Below are 14,027 nucleotides of genomic sequence, written 5' to 3'. Positions count from 1 at the left end.
TAGAAGAGCCCTGGTACCCAGACAGCGCCATGATGGGCACCCTAAAGATACCCAAAGAAGAGAAAATATTGTTAGATGTATTATTCTGTGCTACAATTTAAAAATTCATATTTGAAAAGCAGCTGCCCAGGGTAGTAAAACAAAGCCAACTGCTCTGGGTTAGTCTCCCAGCGTTTCACAGGGCCCAAGAGACACAGAAAAACATTCCAAATTAAACCAAGACATCTCTCCTCTTCAGCGATGAGCCACACTAGGGGTTATCAAAACTCGATTTATTCCAAATATTAAAAGTTTACAGTTTCCTGCCTCTCTTCCCCACTCACCCTGCAAAATATTTTTAAATTCTTTTTTTCTTAAAAAAAAACAAAAAAAAACCCAAAATTATTATATGAGCCATTGTACAGTTTCCCTGTTCCCTCCCTGATATTGCTATAACTTAACATATAAAACAGTTCTTTGCAGAACCGCGGTTCTTATTCAAGGTGTTTGGAATGCAGCTGCAGAAGACAGAGTGGGAGAGGGGTAGATGGCCTGGCTAATTAGACACACACAATCATCCAAGGTACTAAATCAGGCTAGTTACTTTGAGTGATCTAATGCATAGTTGGAATTGGTTTCTCTTCCTCCTCTTCAAGGCCTATGTAGCAAATTAAAACCCTAACTGGAGGGAGGGGAGGGCACAAAAGAGTACAAACAAAAAGCCAACAACAAAACCGTTCTCTTGCTGAAAGTCTCCAAAGCCGACGGATACAGGGAGTGAAGACCGGCTGTTGCAATTCTAAAAGCAGGTGGACACAAGAGGGAGTTCAGTGATGTGAAACCATGCCTCTTCCTGGCTCTCGTCTGCATCCGCTAGGGAAATGGAACGATTTGACTAGACAAATGATTTGCTCAAAACTTCACCCACCTGCAGGGTTTAGTCTAAGACAATGTATTCAAATGCAACTGTCCGGGGTTGCTCTTCGAAAGTGGTCTGATTTGCAAAGGTCTTGAGCGCTCCCAACTTCCAAGGGAACTCCAGATCGCTCAGCATTTTGCAGCTAAAACCGAGGCCAGCTACTTAAGAACTTAAACAAGGATCTCAGAGACTGACTTCAGAGAGTCCCGGTTGAGGAGTTGGGCCTGAGTCACAGTTCAGGTGACATTAGAAAACCCCCCAGGAGAGACCAGAACACTTCCTCCCACCTATCTGCCCTACACCCCTCCCCAGGTTAGATCCTCTGCCTACGGACCTTACGCTGCTCTGAGAGGCACGTCCGCTGTGATCACACCGGCTAGCAAATCACGCAAGCAGAGGGAAGGAGCTGGGGGACGGATGGCCGGCCTCGGATATCTACAGTAAAAAGAGACTCGGCCAACAGATACATAAAAGTGACTCAAATCACACGAGGCCCACGGGAGAGCGCTAAGGAAATGGGAGATGGGGAAGACAGGGACTGGGGGATTTGGCTTTCAGGTGCTGTGGCCTTAAAAAGTTTGAGACACCCAAGTCCTGTTGCATATAAAGGGGAATGCCAGCGTGGCTGGGCCCGGAATTGTTTAAAATGGTGGGGAACCCACTTTGCCATCACGCTGGTAAATCAGCTTCGGGGTGACCAAGCGGGGAGGAAGAGGAGGAGGAGGAAGTGAGCCCTGAATACACCAGCAAAGCCGCACGCTTCCAGAGGGGAAAGGTGTCTCTGAAAAGCCACACTCCAGCCATGCAGACTCTGCCCCTAGGATTAGAGTAAGAGGCAGCTGGTGTCAGCTGGGGGGCTTCCCCCCACAACTCTGCAGACAAATCAGAAGGTCTCAGGAAACTACCAGAGGCCAGTCTCCCAAACCCCACCCCTGAGCCACTCGGGGGGGGGGGGGGGGGGAGGGGGGGGGCGTCCCCAGCGTTACTGCTGCACAATGCTGCGTCATCAACTCTGCTCCTTTTCTCTGGCCAGCAAGACGGTGTGCTGCCCCCCACTGGACACAGACAGGACGACGCGATTCTCCAGCTGCTTGCCAGTCATCTCCACGGGGCTCCAGACGTCCTCCTCTTCCCCTGTGCCCAGCTGGTAGTTGGTGCCCATGCCCCAAGCAAACGCTCGCCCTGAAGACAGACAGGGACAGACACTGATTGCCCACCCAACGCTGGAGACCGTGCTGCGTGCCCGGAACACGGACAGATCCGAGCGGGATCCTGGGGCGAGGAGGGGAAGTGGCTTTCGAACCCAGCACTTGGGCGCGGGCAGAGTGTTAGCTTCCTGTGAGTACTTGTGTTGCCAGGACTCAGCCCTGCGGATGCTCCAGGGAACGGCGAGGCCGAGACTCCAGATTAATACTGGCTTTTCTTCACATGAAGGCTCCATTCATAAAGGGTAACTAAGTGAACCAGAGGTGGTTTCATATGTGGTTAATCAATTGCTGGGGGGATCCAATAGGCGGCTTGGAGCCACTTCTAACACCCAGTGCGCATGTCCAGTTTCCCCATTGACCCTTTATAAACAGTGCCTTCACAGAAAGATATTTTTGCAGCGTTTGCCCAGCTCGAACTGCGTGCAAACGGCATGCAGTGCCAGGGTGCCCACCACCCACCACCAGGGGCTGTTCTGCAGGGGGACTGGATTAGTAACAGGATATGGAGTCTTTCCCCTCTAGGTCGGTGGTTCTAATCCAGGCCAGGCAGGGACAGGGTTGTTATTAACCTTGTTGGCTGACGGCTGGGGAGCTGGGGGTATGTAGCAATTCGACTGTCTCAGTCTCGGCTCCCCGCATACTGGTGTCTATCCTGCAAAGATCTGCCTTGTCCACCCTGAGCACGATGGGTCAGGATTGCGTGGGTCTCCTCCCCTCACCCCCACCCTTCTCCCGGGGGTCTGTGGATCAAGCCTCGGGCCCAGCGGGCGGGTGGGAAAGCCCATAGCTTCCCTGGCTTGAGGATTTTAGCCTGCGGGGCTGTCACAGCCCATCGCTGCTTGCCAGCCAGGAAGGGACAGGTATTAGCTGCATTCCTGGCATCCAAACGGAGGCGCTAACTGACTAGGCTCCATAGTCGCGTGTTACCCACAGAGCCACCCCCCACCCCCTCCACTTACCTTCCTGGGTAACAGCATAGCCAACAGACGCCCCGCAGGCAATGGAGGTGACGCTTGGCAGCTCCGGGATGAGGGTGGGCATGCTCTTCTCTTCTGCCCCTTCTCCAAGCCCTAACCGGCCGTACTCTGCCCTGCCCAGGCTGTAGGCTTTCCCTAGCACAGGTAGGAAATGCAAAAGACACATTATTCCTCGGGAGCCAAGACCACCCCGGATGCATAGAATTTACATCACTCGGGTACCTACCTCGGTCACCCCCCATACGTCCGGCCCCCTGCCAGTCAGATCTGCTAATCTCAGGCATTATTCCTTCCCCGAATTGCCCTGTGTGGAACCCAGCAGCCTGCAGACCGCTCCAGGCCAGCAGCATGCAAACTGAGCCATGGTGAGAGGACACAAGATGGAGACCGACACCCGCTTAGATGCCAGGGTCCAAAGCCAAGAAGTTGCTCCTGATTCCCGTATTTGCTCAGCCCCGTCCCACCCCCACTGCCTGCTAGGGAGAGACGAGCTGCATTCTCGGGACATGTGCAACCGGAGTTAGCAGGAGGACTTCAGTCTTTGCTTGCGCTGAACCTGGTCTTTTGTGGAAGGCCAAGGGCATGAAGCACTTTGGGGGCGGGGGAGGGTCTGTGTGTCTGTATGAGCCTCACAAGCCCCCCATCAAGCTTCTTGCTCTCTGACACACAGATCCAGCCAAGCCAAGGCCCTCCTGCACTAGGAGCAGTTACTTATTTCTGGTTATTAGCAGCATCCATGAGCCTTTTGTGATTCTGTATGTAATGCAATCAACGTTGGGACTGCAGCATGGTGTCCTCTCGTTTACCAGAGAGGTAGCGTGGTCTAGTGGATAGTGCACTGAACCGGCACTCTGGAGACCTGGGCTCTATTCCTGGTGACCTGGGCAAGTCCCGCAACCCCCTCCATCCCTCAGTTTCCCCACCTGTAAAATCGGGATAAGGACACTGACCTCCTTTGTAAAGCACTTGAGAGCTACGGGTGAAAAGTGTGACAGAAAAGCCAGGTGTGATTCCCACAACCTTGCTAGGAAAGAGACCGAAAAGTCCCCTTCACCATGGACTATGCTGAACATCCCAGCGGCAGCCACAACCCACGTACCAGCTCAGCACAGAGAGCTGCCCATGACCTCATGAATGCCAAGGATCTTAGGCTCAACCGTCACCCCAATCCCAGTGCCCTGGCGCTGGGAGACAGCGGCCCAAAACCAAAGAACTGCGGACCCCTGCCCCCCTTTGGTTCACAAGCAGCTGCCCCACTCACCTTCCGAGTCCATGCACACCGTGTGGTGCTGGCCACCCGAAAACCCCACCCAGGACTTGGTGGAGTTCTTGAAGGATGTCAGATTCTGGGGAGCAAAGCAGGGCTCGGTGTCCTGCGTCCCTGCAAGGGGGGGACAACGAAAGCCAAGGAAGTCAGAGACAGGTGAGCAGACGCCCCGCCCGCAGCCGGCAGGTCACCCCCAAGCCCGCTGCAGGAGAACGGACGCACTACACCACGAGACTTAATCCACGGTGCTTAGCCTGGACGGGGACCATCAGGAGACAATCCAAGAATGTCCCACCTGTTCTGTATCCTGCAGCCGTTATTAAATGCACAGGCCCTGTGCCATGCAAAACCTCTGCTAAAACCAGTGGGCTTTTAGGGTACACCTGGGAGGAAGGGGGTGCTTGACAAGAGCCTGGTACAGTAAGAAATGCCCAGAGAGAGTCACCTGCATTGCTTCCAAATACGTGCTCCTGGAGGTCCGAGGAGCTGAGAGCATCGGTGCCCAGATATGGGAACAGGTCACGTGTGGAGTTAGCAGCGCCGGAAGGAGCCTTCTCATCTATCCCAACTGTGCCTGGCTTCCTACCATGTCAGCGAGCAGGATGCAAGCAGGCCCCTTGCTTTAATGGCACCTTTCTTCTGCCACCGGGACCGACCACGCACGGATGGGACAGAGCATTTAGCAGGGCACAGGACCTACCAACGCTGTGGGAGGGCCCGGCCTCGAACACCTTCTCGCATTGAATTCAATGGGAGCCGTGGGACAGCCCGAAAATTCAGCACTTTCTCAATGGACAGGTCCCTCTGAGGGGAGAAAGACCACCCGGCCCCTCTGCGGTCAGGGGCAGGGATACAGCCCACAGGGGAGCTATTAAAGATCCCAGCAGCCTGGCCACACCCGGACACTTTGGAAAGCGTTACACAAAGCCAGAGCAGTGGGCGCACCCGGCTTGCTGGGGCCCAGCTAGATAGTTTGGTGTTTTCCTTCATTAACCAATTACGCTCGACTCAATGCTTGAACAGCAGGGGCAGAGAGGAAGGCTGGTCCGTGGTCAAGGCGTTGGATGGGGCTCAGGAGGCCTGGATTCTTTCCCCAGCTCTGCTACACACTCCCCATGCGTGACCTTGGGCAAGTCACTTCGTCTCTCTGCACCCCACTTCCCCCTCGGTGAGACACCACTCCCTTTCTCCCCTCCGCCCAGGCGTCTACCTGGAGATTCTCTCACTGTGCACACGTACAGCGCCTAGCGCGGAACACAGACAACACCTCACCCAGCTGGTGGTAGTTCGAGAGGCCGAAGCCGTAAACGTGGCCCTCCTGGGTGACGGCGAAGGTGAAGTATGCCCCGCAGAAGGCATCCTGGAAGCGCACCCGGCCCTTGCCACTTCTCCCCTTGAGAGGGACACGCTGAGGCACGAGGAGTCGTTCTACACGGGAGACGAGAGAGCAGGCTGCAGCGAGGAGAGCCAGGGACAGGTGCCCTCCCCACAGACACATCTGGGGGCGGGGGGGGGACGACAAGCCTGGCTGGCCTTTCAAGTGCTTCAGTCAGTCAAGCACAGCGTCACTCCAAGCTGGACAGTGCCCCCTCTTGGGGCCTTAGTCTCCTGGCGCTCTGTGGGGTGGAAGTCCCTTCACAGGCTCATCCGTCAGCACCCAGCCCTCCCTTGCCCCACACCAGGGATCTGGAGACTGAACAACTCAAGCCGCTTGTCTAAAAAGAAACTTGGGAGCCCTCGCGGAGCCAGCACGGGACTGCCCAATACCCTCTCCTCGCCGACAGAGGAGTCAGCTGGTATAAGAGAGACTTGCCCATGTGTCCTGCCCTCCGGCAGCGCTGCAAACCCACCCCCCTGCCTCTGATCTATCCTGTTTCATTGCCACCAAAGAGTCACTCAGCCAGCCCCCAGCAGGACAGGGCTGCCATCGAACCAGCTCATCTCCCCAGCTCGGGGCCGAGCGTGCCCACCTGTTACACGGGGGGGTGTAGCTCCCAGGGCAGGAGGGATCATCACCAACAGCACGTGCCAGGAAGCTTAGCTCCGGCAAAAGCAGCCAGCTTGGCACCCTGGAGACTGCAGTCCAGCCAGCTTCTGCACCTCCCTACTCAGCGAGCCCACGTCCCAGCCTGGCTCGGGGAGGACATCAGTGTCTATAACCCCCCTAGCCCATAGTGTCCTAGCAGGTACTGGCTCAAGGGGCCCCACCAGGGTGTATCCCCCTCGCGGCATGAAGAGCAACTCACGTAAGCCTTTCCTTCCTCCCCGGTTGGCAAAGAGCTCCGGCACCCTTCCCAGCTGGCCCTGCTCGCCACAACCACACGTGTACAGGTCCCCGTCCACGGTCAGCAGCACTAAGTGATCGTTCCCTGCGGGGACGGAGAGAGGGCTAGCACCAGCCTTGGGACGCCGATCCCCGTGCTGCGTGCCCGCCCCTGGTACCACCCAGCCGTGCTGCTGGCCCCGGGGAGGAACACTGGAAGATTGCCGGAGAACAAGCCTCGCACGTCAAGTCCCATGCTAAAGCGTTGAGCGTTGAAGTCCCACGTTAAAGCGTACCAAGTATGAACTTGGTAAGAGGCCCTGGAGTTTTACGCCCTGCACTAACCCTGGACCAGCAAGAGGACAGTTTCTATTGGCATCTAATGCTAACTCCCTGTGTTATTTGCTCCCTTACCAACCACGAGCACCAAGCCACCTCTCCCATCTGACCTCAACCCACACATGGACATCAGCTGAGTCCTAACCATCCCCAAAACGGTGGCACCGGAAACATTACGACGAGAGTCACTGATGACTCCCCATCTACACCGTGGAAAAGTCCCTTACCTGCCCTGCCTCAGTTTCCCCACCCACGAGAGGGACAATACTCCTACTCCGCAAGGATTCGTTAGTTCACATTTGCAAAGTACTTGCAGAGAGGCTGCACCGAGAACCTATTATTATTAATGGCCAGTCAGGGGTAAGACAGGAGGCGCGCACTGGGCTGGCGGAGGGGAGGGAACAGCCTTCTGCAGCTGGTAGAAAAAGATCAACTAACCCGGTTTATTCTGGGCCTGATTTTGTCAGGGCTGCTGGAGCAGGGTTAGCGGCTTGTCCGTCAGCCTGAGTCACCTGCGCACCGAGCCCTCGCTCACCTGAGACTATTTTAAGGACAGGCACATCTAGCTGCAGCGGTACTGGAAGGGCACTCTTCTTCATGGGCTCCAGCAAACCGATGACTCCATTGTTATCCTGGACGGAGAGAGAGACGTTTAGTGGCAGAGCCCGGGAAGACGCAGCAGAGCTCCCCGAGCCAGCACAGCTCGCATAGAATCATAGAATATCAGGGTTGGAAGGGACCCCTGAAGGTCGTCTAGTCCAACCCCCTGCTCGAAGCAGGACCAATTCCCAGTTAAAGCATACCCGGAAAGAGCCCCAGAGGAAGACCCTGCCGTCCTCCGTCAGCGCTGCTGTGTGACTATCGCCGGCAGACACCTGCACCACCTTCTCCTGCAGCTCCACCAGCCCCGGGGTGGTCTCTGAGCCCTCCTCGGAGGTGTCGCGTCCCAGGGCACCTTCATCGTTGCAGCCAAAGGAGTAGATCTGGAAATGGAAACATCTCACGGTGGGACAGGGGCCCGGAGCAAGGAGGACAAAGCCAGTGCAGGAGAACCCACCTGGCTCTAATGACCACACGCGTAGAGCAGCTGGCAGGGAGCTCAGCCACCAGCCGAGGGGGATGCGTTAGCCTCAGAAGCCGCAGTTGGAGGGTGAGGGAGGTCACCCCTTTCATCTCAAAGCACTTTAAAAGTTAGAGGCTTACAAGGTCAAGGAAACAGTCACTGCTGGCGGGAGGAAGTCGACACGCCGCGGCGTACTGGTGAGGAAGGGGGAACTCTGGGCAAGGACTCGGGGCAAGCGCCCCCTCTCCTGGAAGGTATTAGGAGAACTTTAATGTCCCTGCTGGGCAGAAAGACCATGTGGTTTCCAAGATCTCACACAAGAGGATCTGCCTGGGGAGCACAGAGACAACTCTCTCTTGATGCTCTCTGAACCCGAGGACTAGATGACCTCCTGAGGTCCCTTCCAACCCTGATATTCTATGATCACAGAGCCGTCCCATGGCGCTGCTTACCACCGGGCCAGATGCAGTACAGCATTAACAGCTGGAGTCGTACAGCAGCAGGTTCCCCCTGCACGGTTCATTTCAAAGCCAGGAATTTTACCAACTCACAGCTCCCTCGCTGCACGCCACAATCTGCTGCTCAGAGCGAGGGACCCCAGGACAGCCCCCTCCCGACACTCTAAGCGTCCAGGCTCTGACCAGAAGCTATGGAAGGTCAGAAGGCTGCAGAGTGAGATCACGGTAACGTGATAGCACTGTAATCAGAGAGACTCTGGAGCAAGGAACCTGTTTGAGGGGGAGGTTCCAAAGGGTTTTGACCCATTGCACAAGAACAGTAATTAAGACTGCGCTTTCAGTCCAACATCTCAGTCAATCTGCTCAACGAGTCACCCAAATGAGCGTCCCCGCCCCCCATTCGATTTCATGTCCTCACTCCTTTCCCACGATCAGACTCGGATAAAGGTGCCACAGACTCACTTTGCCCGTCTCGCTAAGGCAGACGGTATGCATCCCCCCTGCTTCTGCCTGGACGATCTTCTCGGGCAGCTGCACCAGGGCTGGCCTCTTCCTTTCCATCACATCCTCTCCCAGGCCCAGCTGCCCGACATCCCCCTGTCCCAGTGTCAGCACCAGGCCAGGTTCTGTCCGGTGTGATGAATGGCAGACTGGAGCACAGGAGACAGAGGGGGAAACACTTGATAAGCGAGAGGCCAGATTCACGCTCATGCAATATCACGGCAGTCAAGACGTCCTTCCCAAAGCTCCCAGAACAAGGGGCTGGCTCAGCAACAGATAGCTATTGTGCTGGCCTTCCCATTGCAACCTGCGCTGAGCTCATGAGACCGACAGTCCCTCGCACGAACCCCACGGGAGGGTTCATATTTAAGCAGCAGCATGTCTGGACTCCTGGGGTTCTCCTGCATCTGACTCACCAAAAGACCTTGGGCAAGTCAGCCCACGCCCTGCCTTGCTTCAGAGTCACCATCCATACAATGGGAATACAACTCCCCCTCCTCAAAGAATGGTGGAAGGATTCAGAGCAAGCTGCTTGCAGATCCTTGGGGGGCAGGGGCTCTAGAAGTGCTTGGCGTCTTTGTTATTTAGTCCAGAGTTTCTCAACCTCTTCGGGCTGGCCACAGCTTATCCTACATCAACATTTTGACACAACTCTCCCCCCCCGACTTACATCTACTATTAAAGCGAGAGTCAAAAAAAAAAGCCCTAGCAATGTTAAGCCTGTATCGTTTCTTGGCGTGTGAAGGAGGTGTCGACAGAGAAGACTTGACTTTGAAGAGAAAGGCTGCGTGGGGAGTGAAATTATCTTTGCGTGGATTGTAATTTAGTCTATCGCATGCCTGAATGCAATAAAAAAATAAAAGCCGTTCACATGTGGTTGGAGTGAAGAGTAAAGAAACCTGTCGCTTTGGGGCAGTATCACCCAGCGTTCTCGGAGGTCCTCAGTGTCCTCCACACAAACTGAACTAACCAACTCGAAAGCAACATAACCTCTAATCACAGCCTCCCAAGGCACAGCCAGAAGACCCTTTTCGTCCACAGAAACCTCCCAAGCATGAATTGAAAATGGGACCTTTTAAAAAAAAAAATTAAAGTCTCCCGGCGTAAAGTAGAATTGCAAAGCACGAACTGCACCCTCGCCATCTTCCCCTGTTGTTAACCGCAGGCACAGTACAAACCAGAAGACAACCCAAGGTGTGCAGGGAGTCAAGCTCAGGGAAAAGGGCAATTTGCAGTACTGCACGCTTCTGGAAGATGCCATTTCTGATGCTGACCGGCAGCGAACACCCATTGAATGATAGGGAGCAATCAGAACCAGAAAAATTGCAGAACCGGGAGAGGAAAAGTCACTTTGGCCTTGTTCCCGATGGGATTTGCCCTAGTTGCAGCCATTGGTGTCCAGCAAAATGACACAGCTGCATCTGTTCAAACTCTAGTGTAGACAGATAAAGCCACAATCTACATCCATGGAGCAGTGATCCTGGTTCCACGCGGGGATAAACTGTACTGGCGCATATTGTGGCTTGAAACTGTCTACACTAGAAGTCGAACCAGTGTGGACACAGCGATGGCTGAAATTCTGGGCAAATCCTCATTGTAGACAAGGCCAAGAATTGTCAGACTGGATCAGACCTGTGGTCCATCTAGTCCAGCACCCTGTCTCTCACACCAGCCAGCCTCAATGTTTCAGAGGAAGGTGCAAAACCCTGAAAAAGCCACTTTACCTTTAATCTTCTTCCTCTCGGGAGACCCTTCTTCTGGTGTCGGGCTCTTCTTTGCAGCACGCTTTCCCGGCATATTGCTATAGAGCTAAACAATTGAAAACACTCCACGTTAAGACATGCACTAACCCAGAGTCTGGGAGAAAAGCAGGAAAATTGCAAAGCACAAGCTTTTAAAGGGACACTGTCAAGTTCTCCCCAGTCCTCTCTTTGCTAAATCACTGACACTGAAGTTTTGCAAGAGGCCTCTGGGAGATGAAAGTGAAGTGGGAGTTGGGTGTCTAATTACCTTAGCCCACTGTGAAAATCCCACTGTTACACTAAAGCCACCTGGAATTTTTAGAATCTAATTTACTTTTCTCCATTCTACCCACTAATCCATCTCGGATGCAATTGTGAATTCCCAGAAAGTCAAAGCCCCCAACTGTTTCATGGCTCTATTTCCCAGAAACACTGCTTTCCGGTCCCTCGCTACAGGAGAGGTCAGAGACACAATTAGTCCTTAGTCCTAAAAATACCCATTAGCCCATTACAACAGTCCGTGACTTGAGAAATATTGACATCTGAAAGCATAAGAAGAGGAAGACGATGTTAAAGAAACAAACAGCCCGCTACTTCAAGAGTCTACTTCTGCTTTCTAGAATCATATTTTTTGTTATAATTTTATGGCCTGATCCTACAACCCTATCTAAAATGAGTGCAATCAGTGGTTCTCAACCAGAGGTCCGGGGCCCCCTGAGGGGCCAAGAGAAGGTTTCTGGGGGTCCGCCAAAATGAACCAGAGAGCAGGGCCAGCATTAGATTCACTGGGGCCCAGAGCAGGAAGCCAAAGCCTAAACAACTTAGCTTTGTGGGGCCCCCTGTGCCGTGGGGCCCTAGGCAACTGCTGTGCTTGATAAGCCCTAACACCGGTCCTGGTTTTTAATCTACTGGATATGCAGAAAAACACTTGTGGCACAGGTGGGCTGTGGCGTTTTTATAGCACGTTGGGGGGGGCCCTCGGCCCAAAAAAGGTTGACAAGCCCTGAGTGCGATAAGACACACACAAGCAAGGGCTGTAAGAGGGAATCACTGGACTTTAACACCTTAACAAAAGCTTAAAGTGACACTTCAGGATTTTAGGCCCAACATTTAGGGTGCATTTGATGAGTTTTCTAAAACTGTATTTTTACAAATTTTCACAAAAATATTTGCTTAAAGAGGCCCAGGCAGAGCTGACACCTCAAACATTAGTTCAATCCTTGAGGGGGCCATTTGGGGCAAAAATTGGGGATTGGTCCTGCTTTGAGCAGGGGATTGGACTAGATGACCTCCTGAGGTCCCTTCCAACCCTGATATTCCATGATTCTATGATTGCAGTATTGTGCCAGCAGTAAGAAACTGACTAGAAATTCAAGTGAAAGTGGTTAGTCAGTTTTCATTGCCCAAGTTAAGCAAAAGGTAGAATGTAAACAATGAATAAAGGGTGAAAAGGAGATTCTGTTTTTCCGGTATTCTCGGTTTTAACAAAGTAAGATGTTATTAGAAATACAGGTGAAAAATAGAAGGTTTCAGTAAGATAATCATTTTATGCTGCATCCCCTTTCATGTTTGTAAAGTGTTTTGAGACCCCCAAATACAAGGTTATATGTGCAAAGTGATATCCTCCAAGACACCAGCATTGCAATACAATACAGCTCAATTTTAGCTCACTTGGTATCTTCCACGTAAAATTTGTTCTCAGTTTTATTAACCTGGCTATACGAGTTCCATGCACCACAAAAATCATGCCACCCACTGCTGAAATGCAGCTATACCTGGGGTGGAGCGTGGCCATAATGCTTTCTCCACAATGACCAATATTTGAAAAAAAATTGCACAAAAGTAAAGAGGTTCAGATGAGATACGGAGAAATGCCCGAGTAATCCAAGCTTCAAAGGTGCAACCAGAAAGCGCAAGGCAATGTGCAAACCCCTCCCAGCTTTGCCCACATGCGGCGTCATTGCTGGGTGACACCCTTAGGAGTAGGCGGGCGAGGCAGTGTCTTTTCCTGCACCTCACGCACCTTGTCCGGCTAATATCCTGGGACCAACGAGGCCACAACAACCACCCCGCATCCAGCCCTGACAGCGCCACCCAGAGAATTACACGCCCCCCCCCCCCCGCGCGTCCCAACCTGCAAACTCCCCCCCCCAGGAATTAAGGGCCTGATGGCCCCTCCTCCTCCCCCGCACGCTCCCCTCTGCAGGGAGTCAGGACAGGTCGGCGCCCACTAGCCCCCCGCGCGCGGCCCCGCACGCTGGCAAGGCGCGCGAGCTGCCCCCGCTGCCCCGGGGTTTGAAATTCCCGCGCTGGGCCGGGCCCTGCCTGTCGCACGCTGCCGCAGCGCCGCGCCGGAGGACGGGGGGAGGGGGCTGCGCGAGCGGCTCCCGGGGAACGTTCGGAGCGCGGCCGGGGGCGGGGGGCGCGCGCGCGGGCTGACACTCGGCGTTCCACGCGTGGAACCTTCGGACACAGCCGCGCGGCGGCCACGTGGGGCCGGCCCAGGCCTCGGCCCCCCACCGAGGAGGGGGAGCCTGAGACCCAGGGGGCGGGGATCGGTGCACCCCCCCCAGCCCGGAGCCTCGCTTCCCCCCTGGCTACCCCGGGGCGGGGGGGGGGGGAGGAGGACGGGAAGCGGCACCGGGGCTCTCACCTCCCTGCTGCTCCGCCACCCCGGCTGGCCCGCTCGGTCCTCTGTGCGCCCCCCCCACCCCCCTGCAGCTGGAGCATGCGCGAGGAGACCCCAGCGCCTGCCTGCCGGCCTCCTGGGCGAGCGACAGAAAATGGTGCTAGCGACCCCTGCTGGCCACTGCGCGGAAAAGCCCCGGGGAGGGAGCTAGAAACCCCAGGAGGGGAGAGAAGTCGCAGTGAATTGGGGCCAGGGCAGGGGGGCCGTGCGAAGTGCAACGGGCCCGGTCCTGCCCGCGCTCACCCCCGGCTGCAGCGTTGGGGGTCGGAGGCAATGTCAGTGGGACTCCTCGGCGTAGGCGGCTTTGCAGGGTCTGGCGCTGTGTGCCCCAGTTCTGCAACTGGACCGGCGGACGGACCTCGCTGGAGAACGGCAGACGGACCCGAAGGTCCGCCCCAGCGGCGGGAGCTGCCTTGTGCAGATGCAATTGCAGCAGCGCGCAAATTCTGCGCACACGCTTAACTTTAGGCTCCAGCCACTGAACTCCACGGGACTCATCGCACACATGGCATGAAGCGCATGCCCAAGTGCTTACAGGGTGCCTCTACTGCAAAGAACTGACATTATTCAAAGGCATATACTTTAAGAATTCAATTTTTGCGCCCTTGTTTTGCTTGTCAGA

The 14,027-nt window shown here is 54.8% G+C and overlaps 1 protein-coding gene across 2 annotated transcripts; it reads right to left on the bottom strand.

Annotated features, from left to right (window-relative positions):
• Positions 1-257: 257 nt before the first annotated feature.
• On the bottom strand, positions 258-13,668 carry RCC1 (regulator of chromosome condensation 1). 2 transcript variants are annotated; one of them, XM_048825951.2, is made up of 10 exons: positions 13,649-13,668; positions 10,699-10,783; positions 8,936-9,123; positions 7,756-7,935; positions 7,488-7,584; positions 6,597-6,719; positions 5,623-5,778; positions 4,345-4,464; positions 3,066-3,218; positions 258-2,080 (listed from the first exon to the last, which is right to left on the bottom strand). In XM_048825951.2, exons 2-10 carry the CDS (start codon positions 10,769-10,771, stop codon positions 1,905-1,907), a joined length of 1,266 nt encoding a protein of 421 aa, XP_048681908.1. In that variant the 5' UTR covers positions 10,772-10,783; positions 13,649-13,668; the 3' UTR covers positions 258-1,904. The 2 variants fall into 2 exon arrangements, with proteins under 2 accessions (XP_048681908.1, XP_048681909.1); XM_048825952.2 differs by lacking the exon at positions 13,649-13,668 and adding an exon at positions 13,370-13,438.
• Between the last annotated feature and the right edge of the window lie 359 nt (positions 13,669-14,027).

Source organism: Caretta caretta, chromosome 19 (genome assembly GCF_965140235.1).
Source record: "Caretta caretta isolate rCarCar2 chromosome 19, rCarCar1.hap1, whole genome shotgun sequence".
Taxonomy (NCBI): domain Eukaryota; kingdom Metazoa; phylum Chordata; order Testudines; family Cheloniidae; genus Caretta; species Caretta caretta.
Note: the sequence above shows the minus strand (reverse complement) of the source record. Positions and strands in the feature narration are given on the sequence as shown.

Bases quoted from the DNA above. Each gene is read 5' to 3' on its own strand.
- RCC1 (XM_048825951.2), bottom strand. From the start codon at position 10,771: ATGCCGGGAAAGCGTGCTGCAAAGAAGAGCCCGACACCAGAAGAAGGG. The intron at 7,585-7,755 runs GTATGCTTTAAC...CTCTCCGTCCAG, and splicing joins TCCTCTGGGGCTCTTTCCGG to GATAACAATGGAGTCATCGG. The intron at 4,465-5,622 runs GTGAGGTGTTGT...CCCCCCTTGCAG, and splicing joins CTCGAACTACCACCAGCTGG to GGACGCAGGACACCGAGCCC.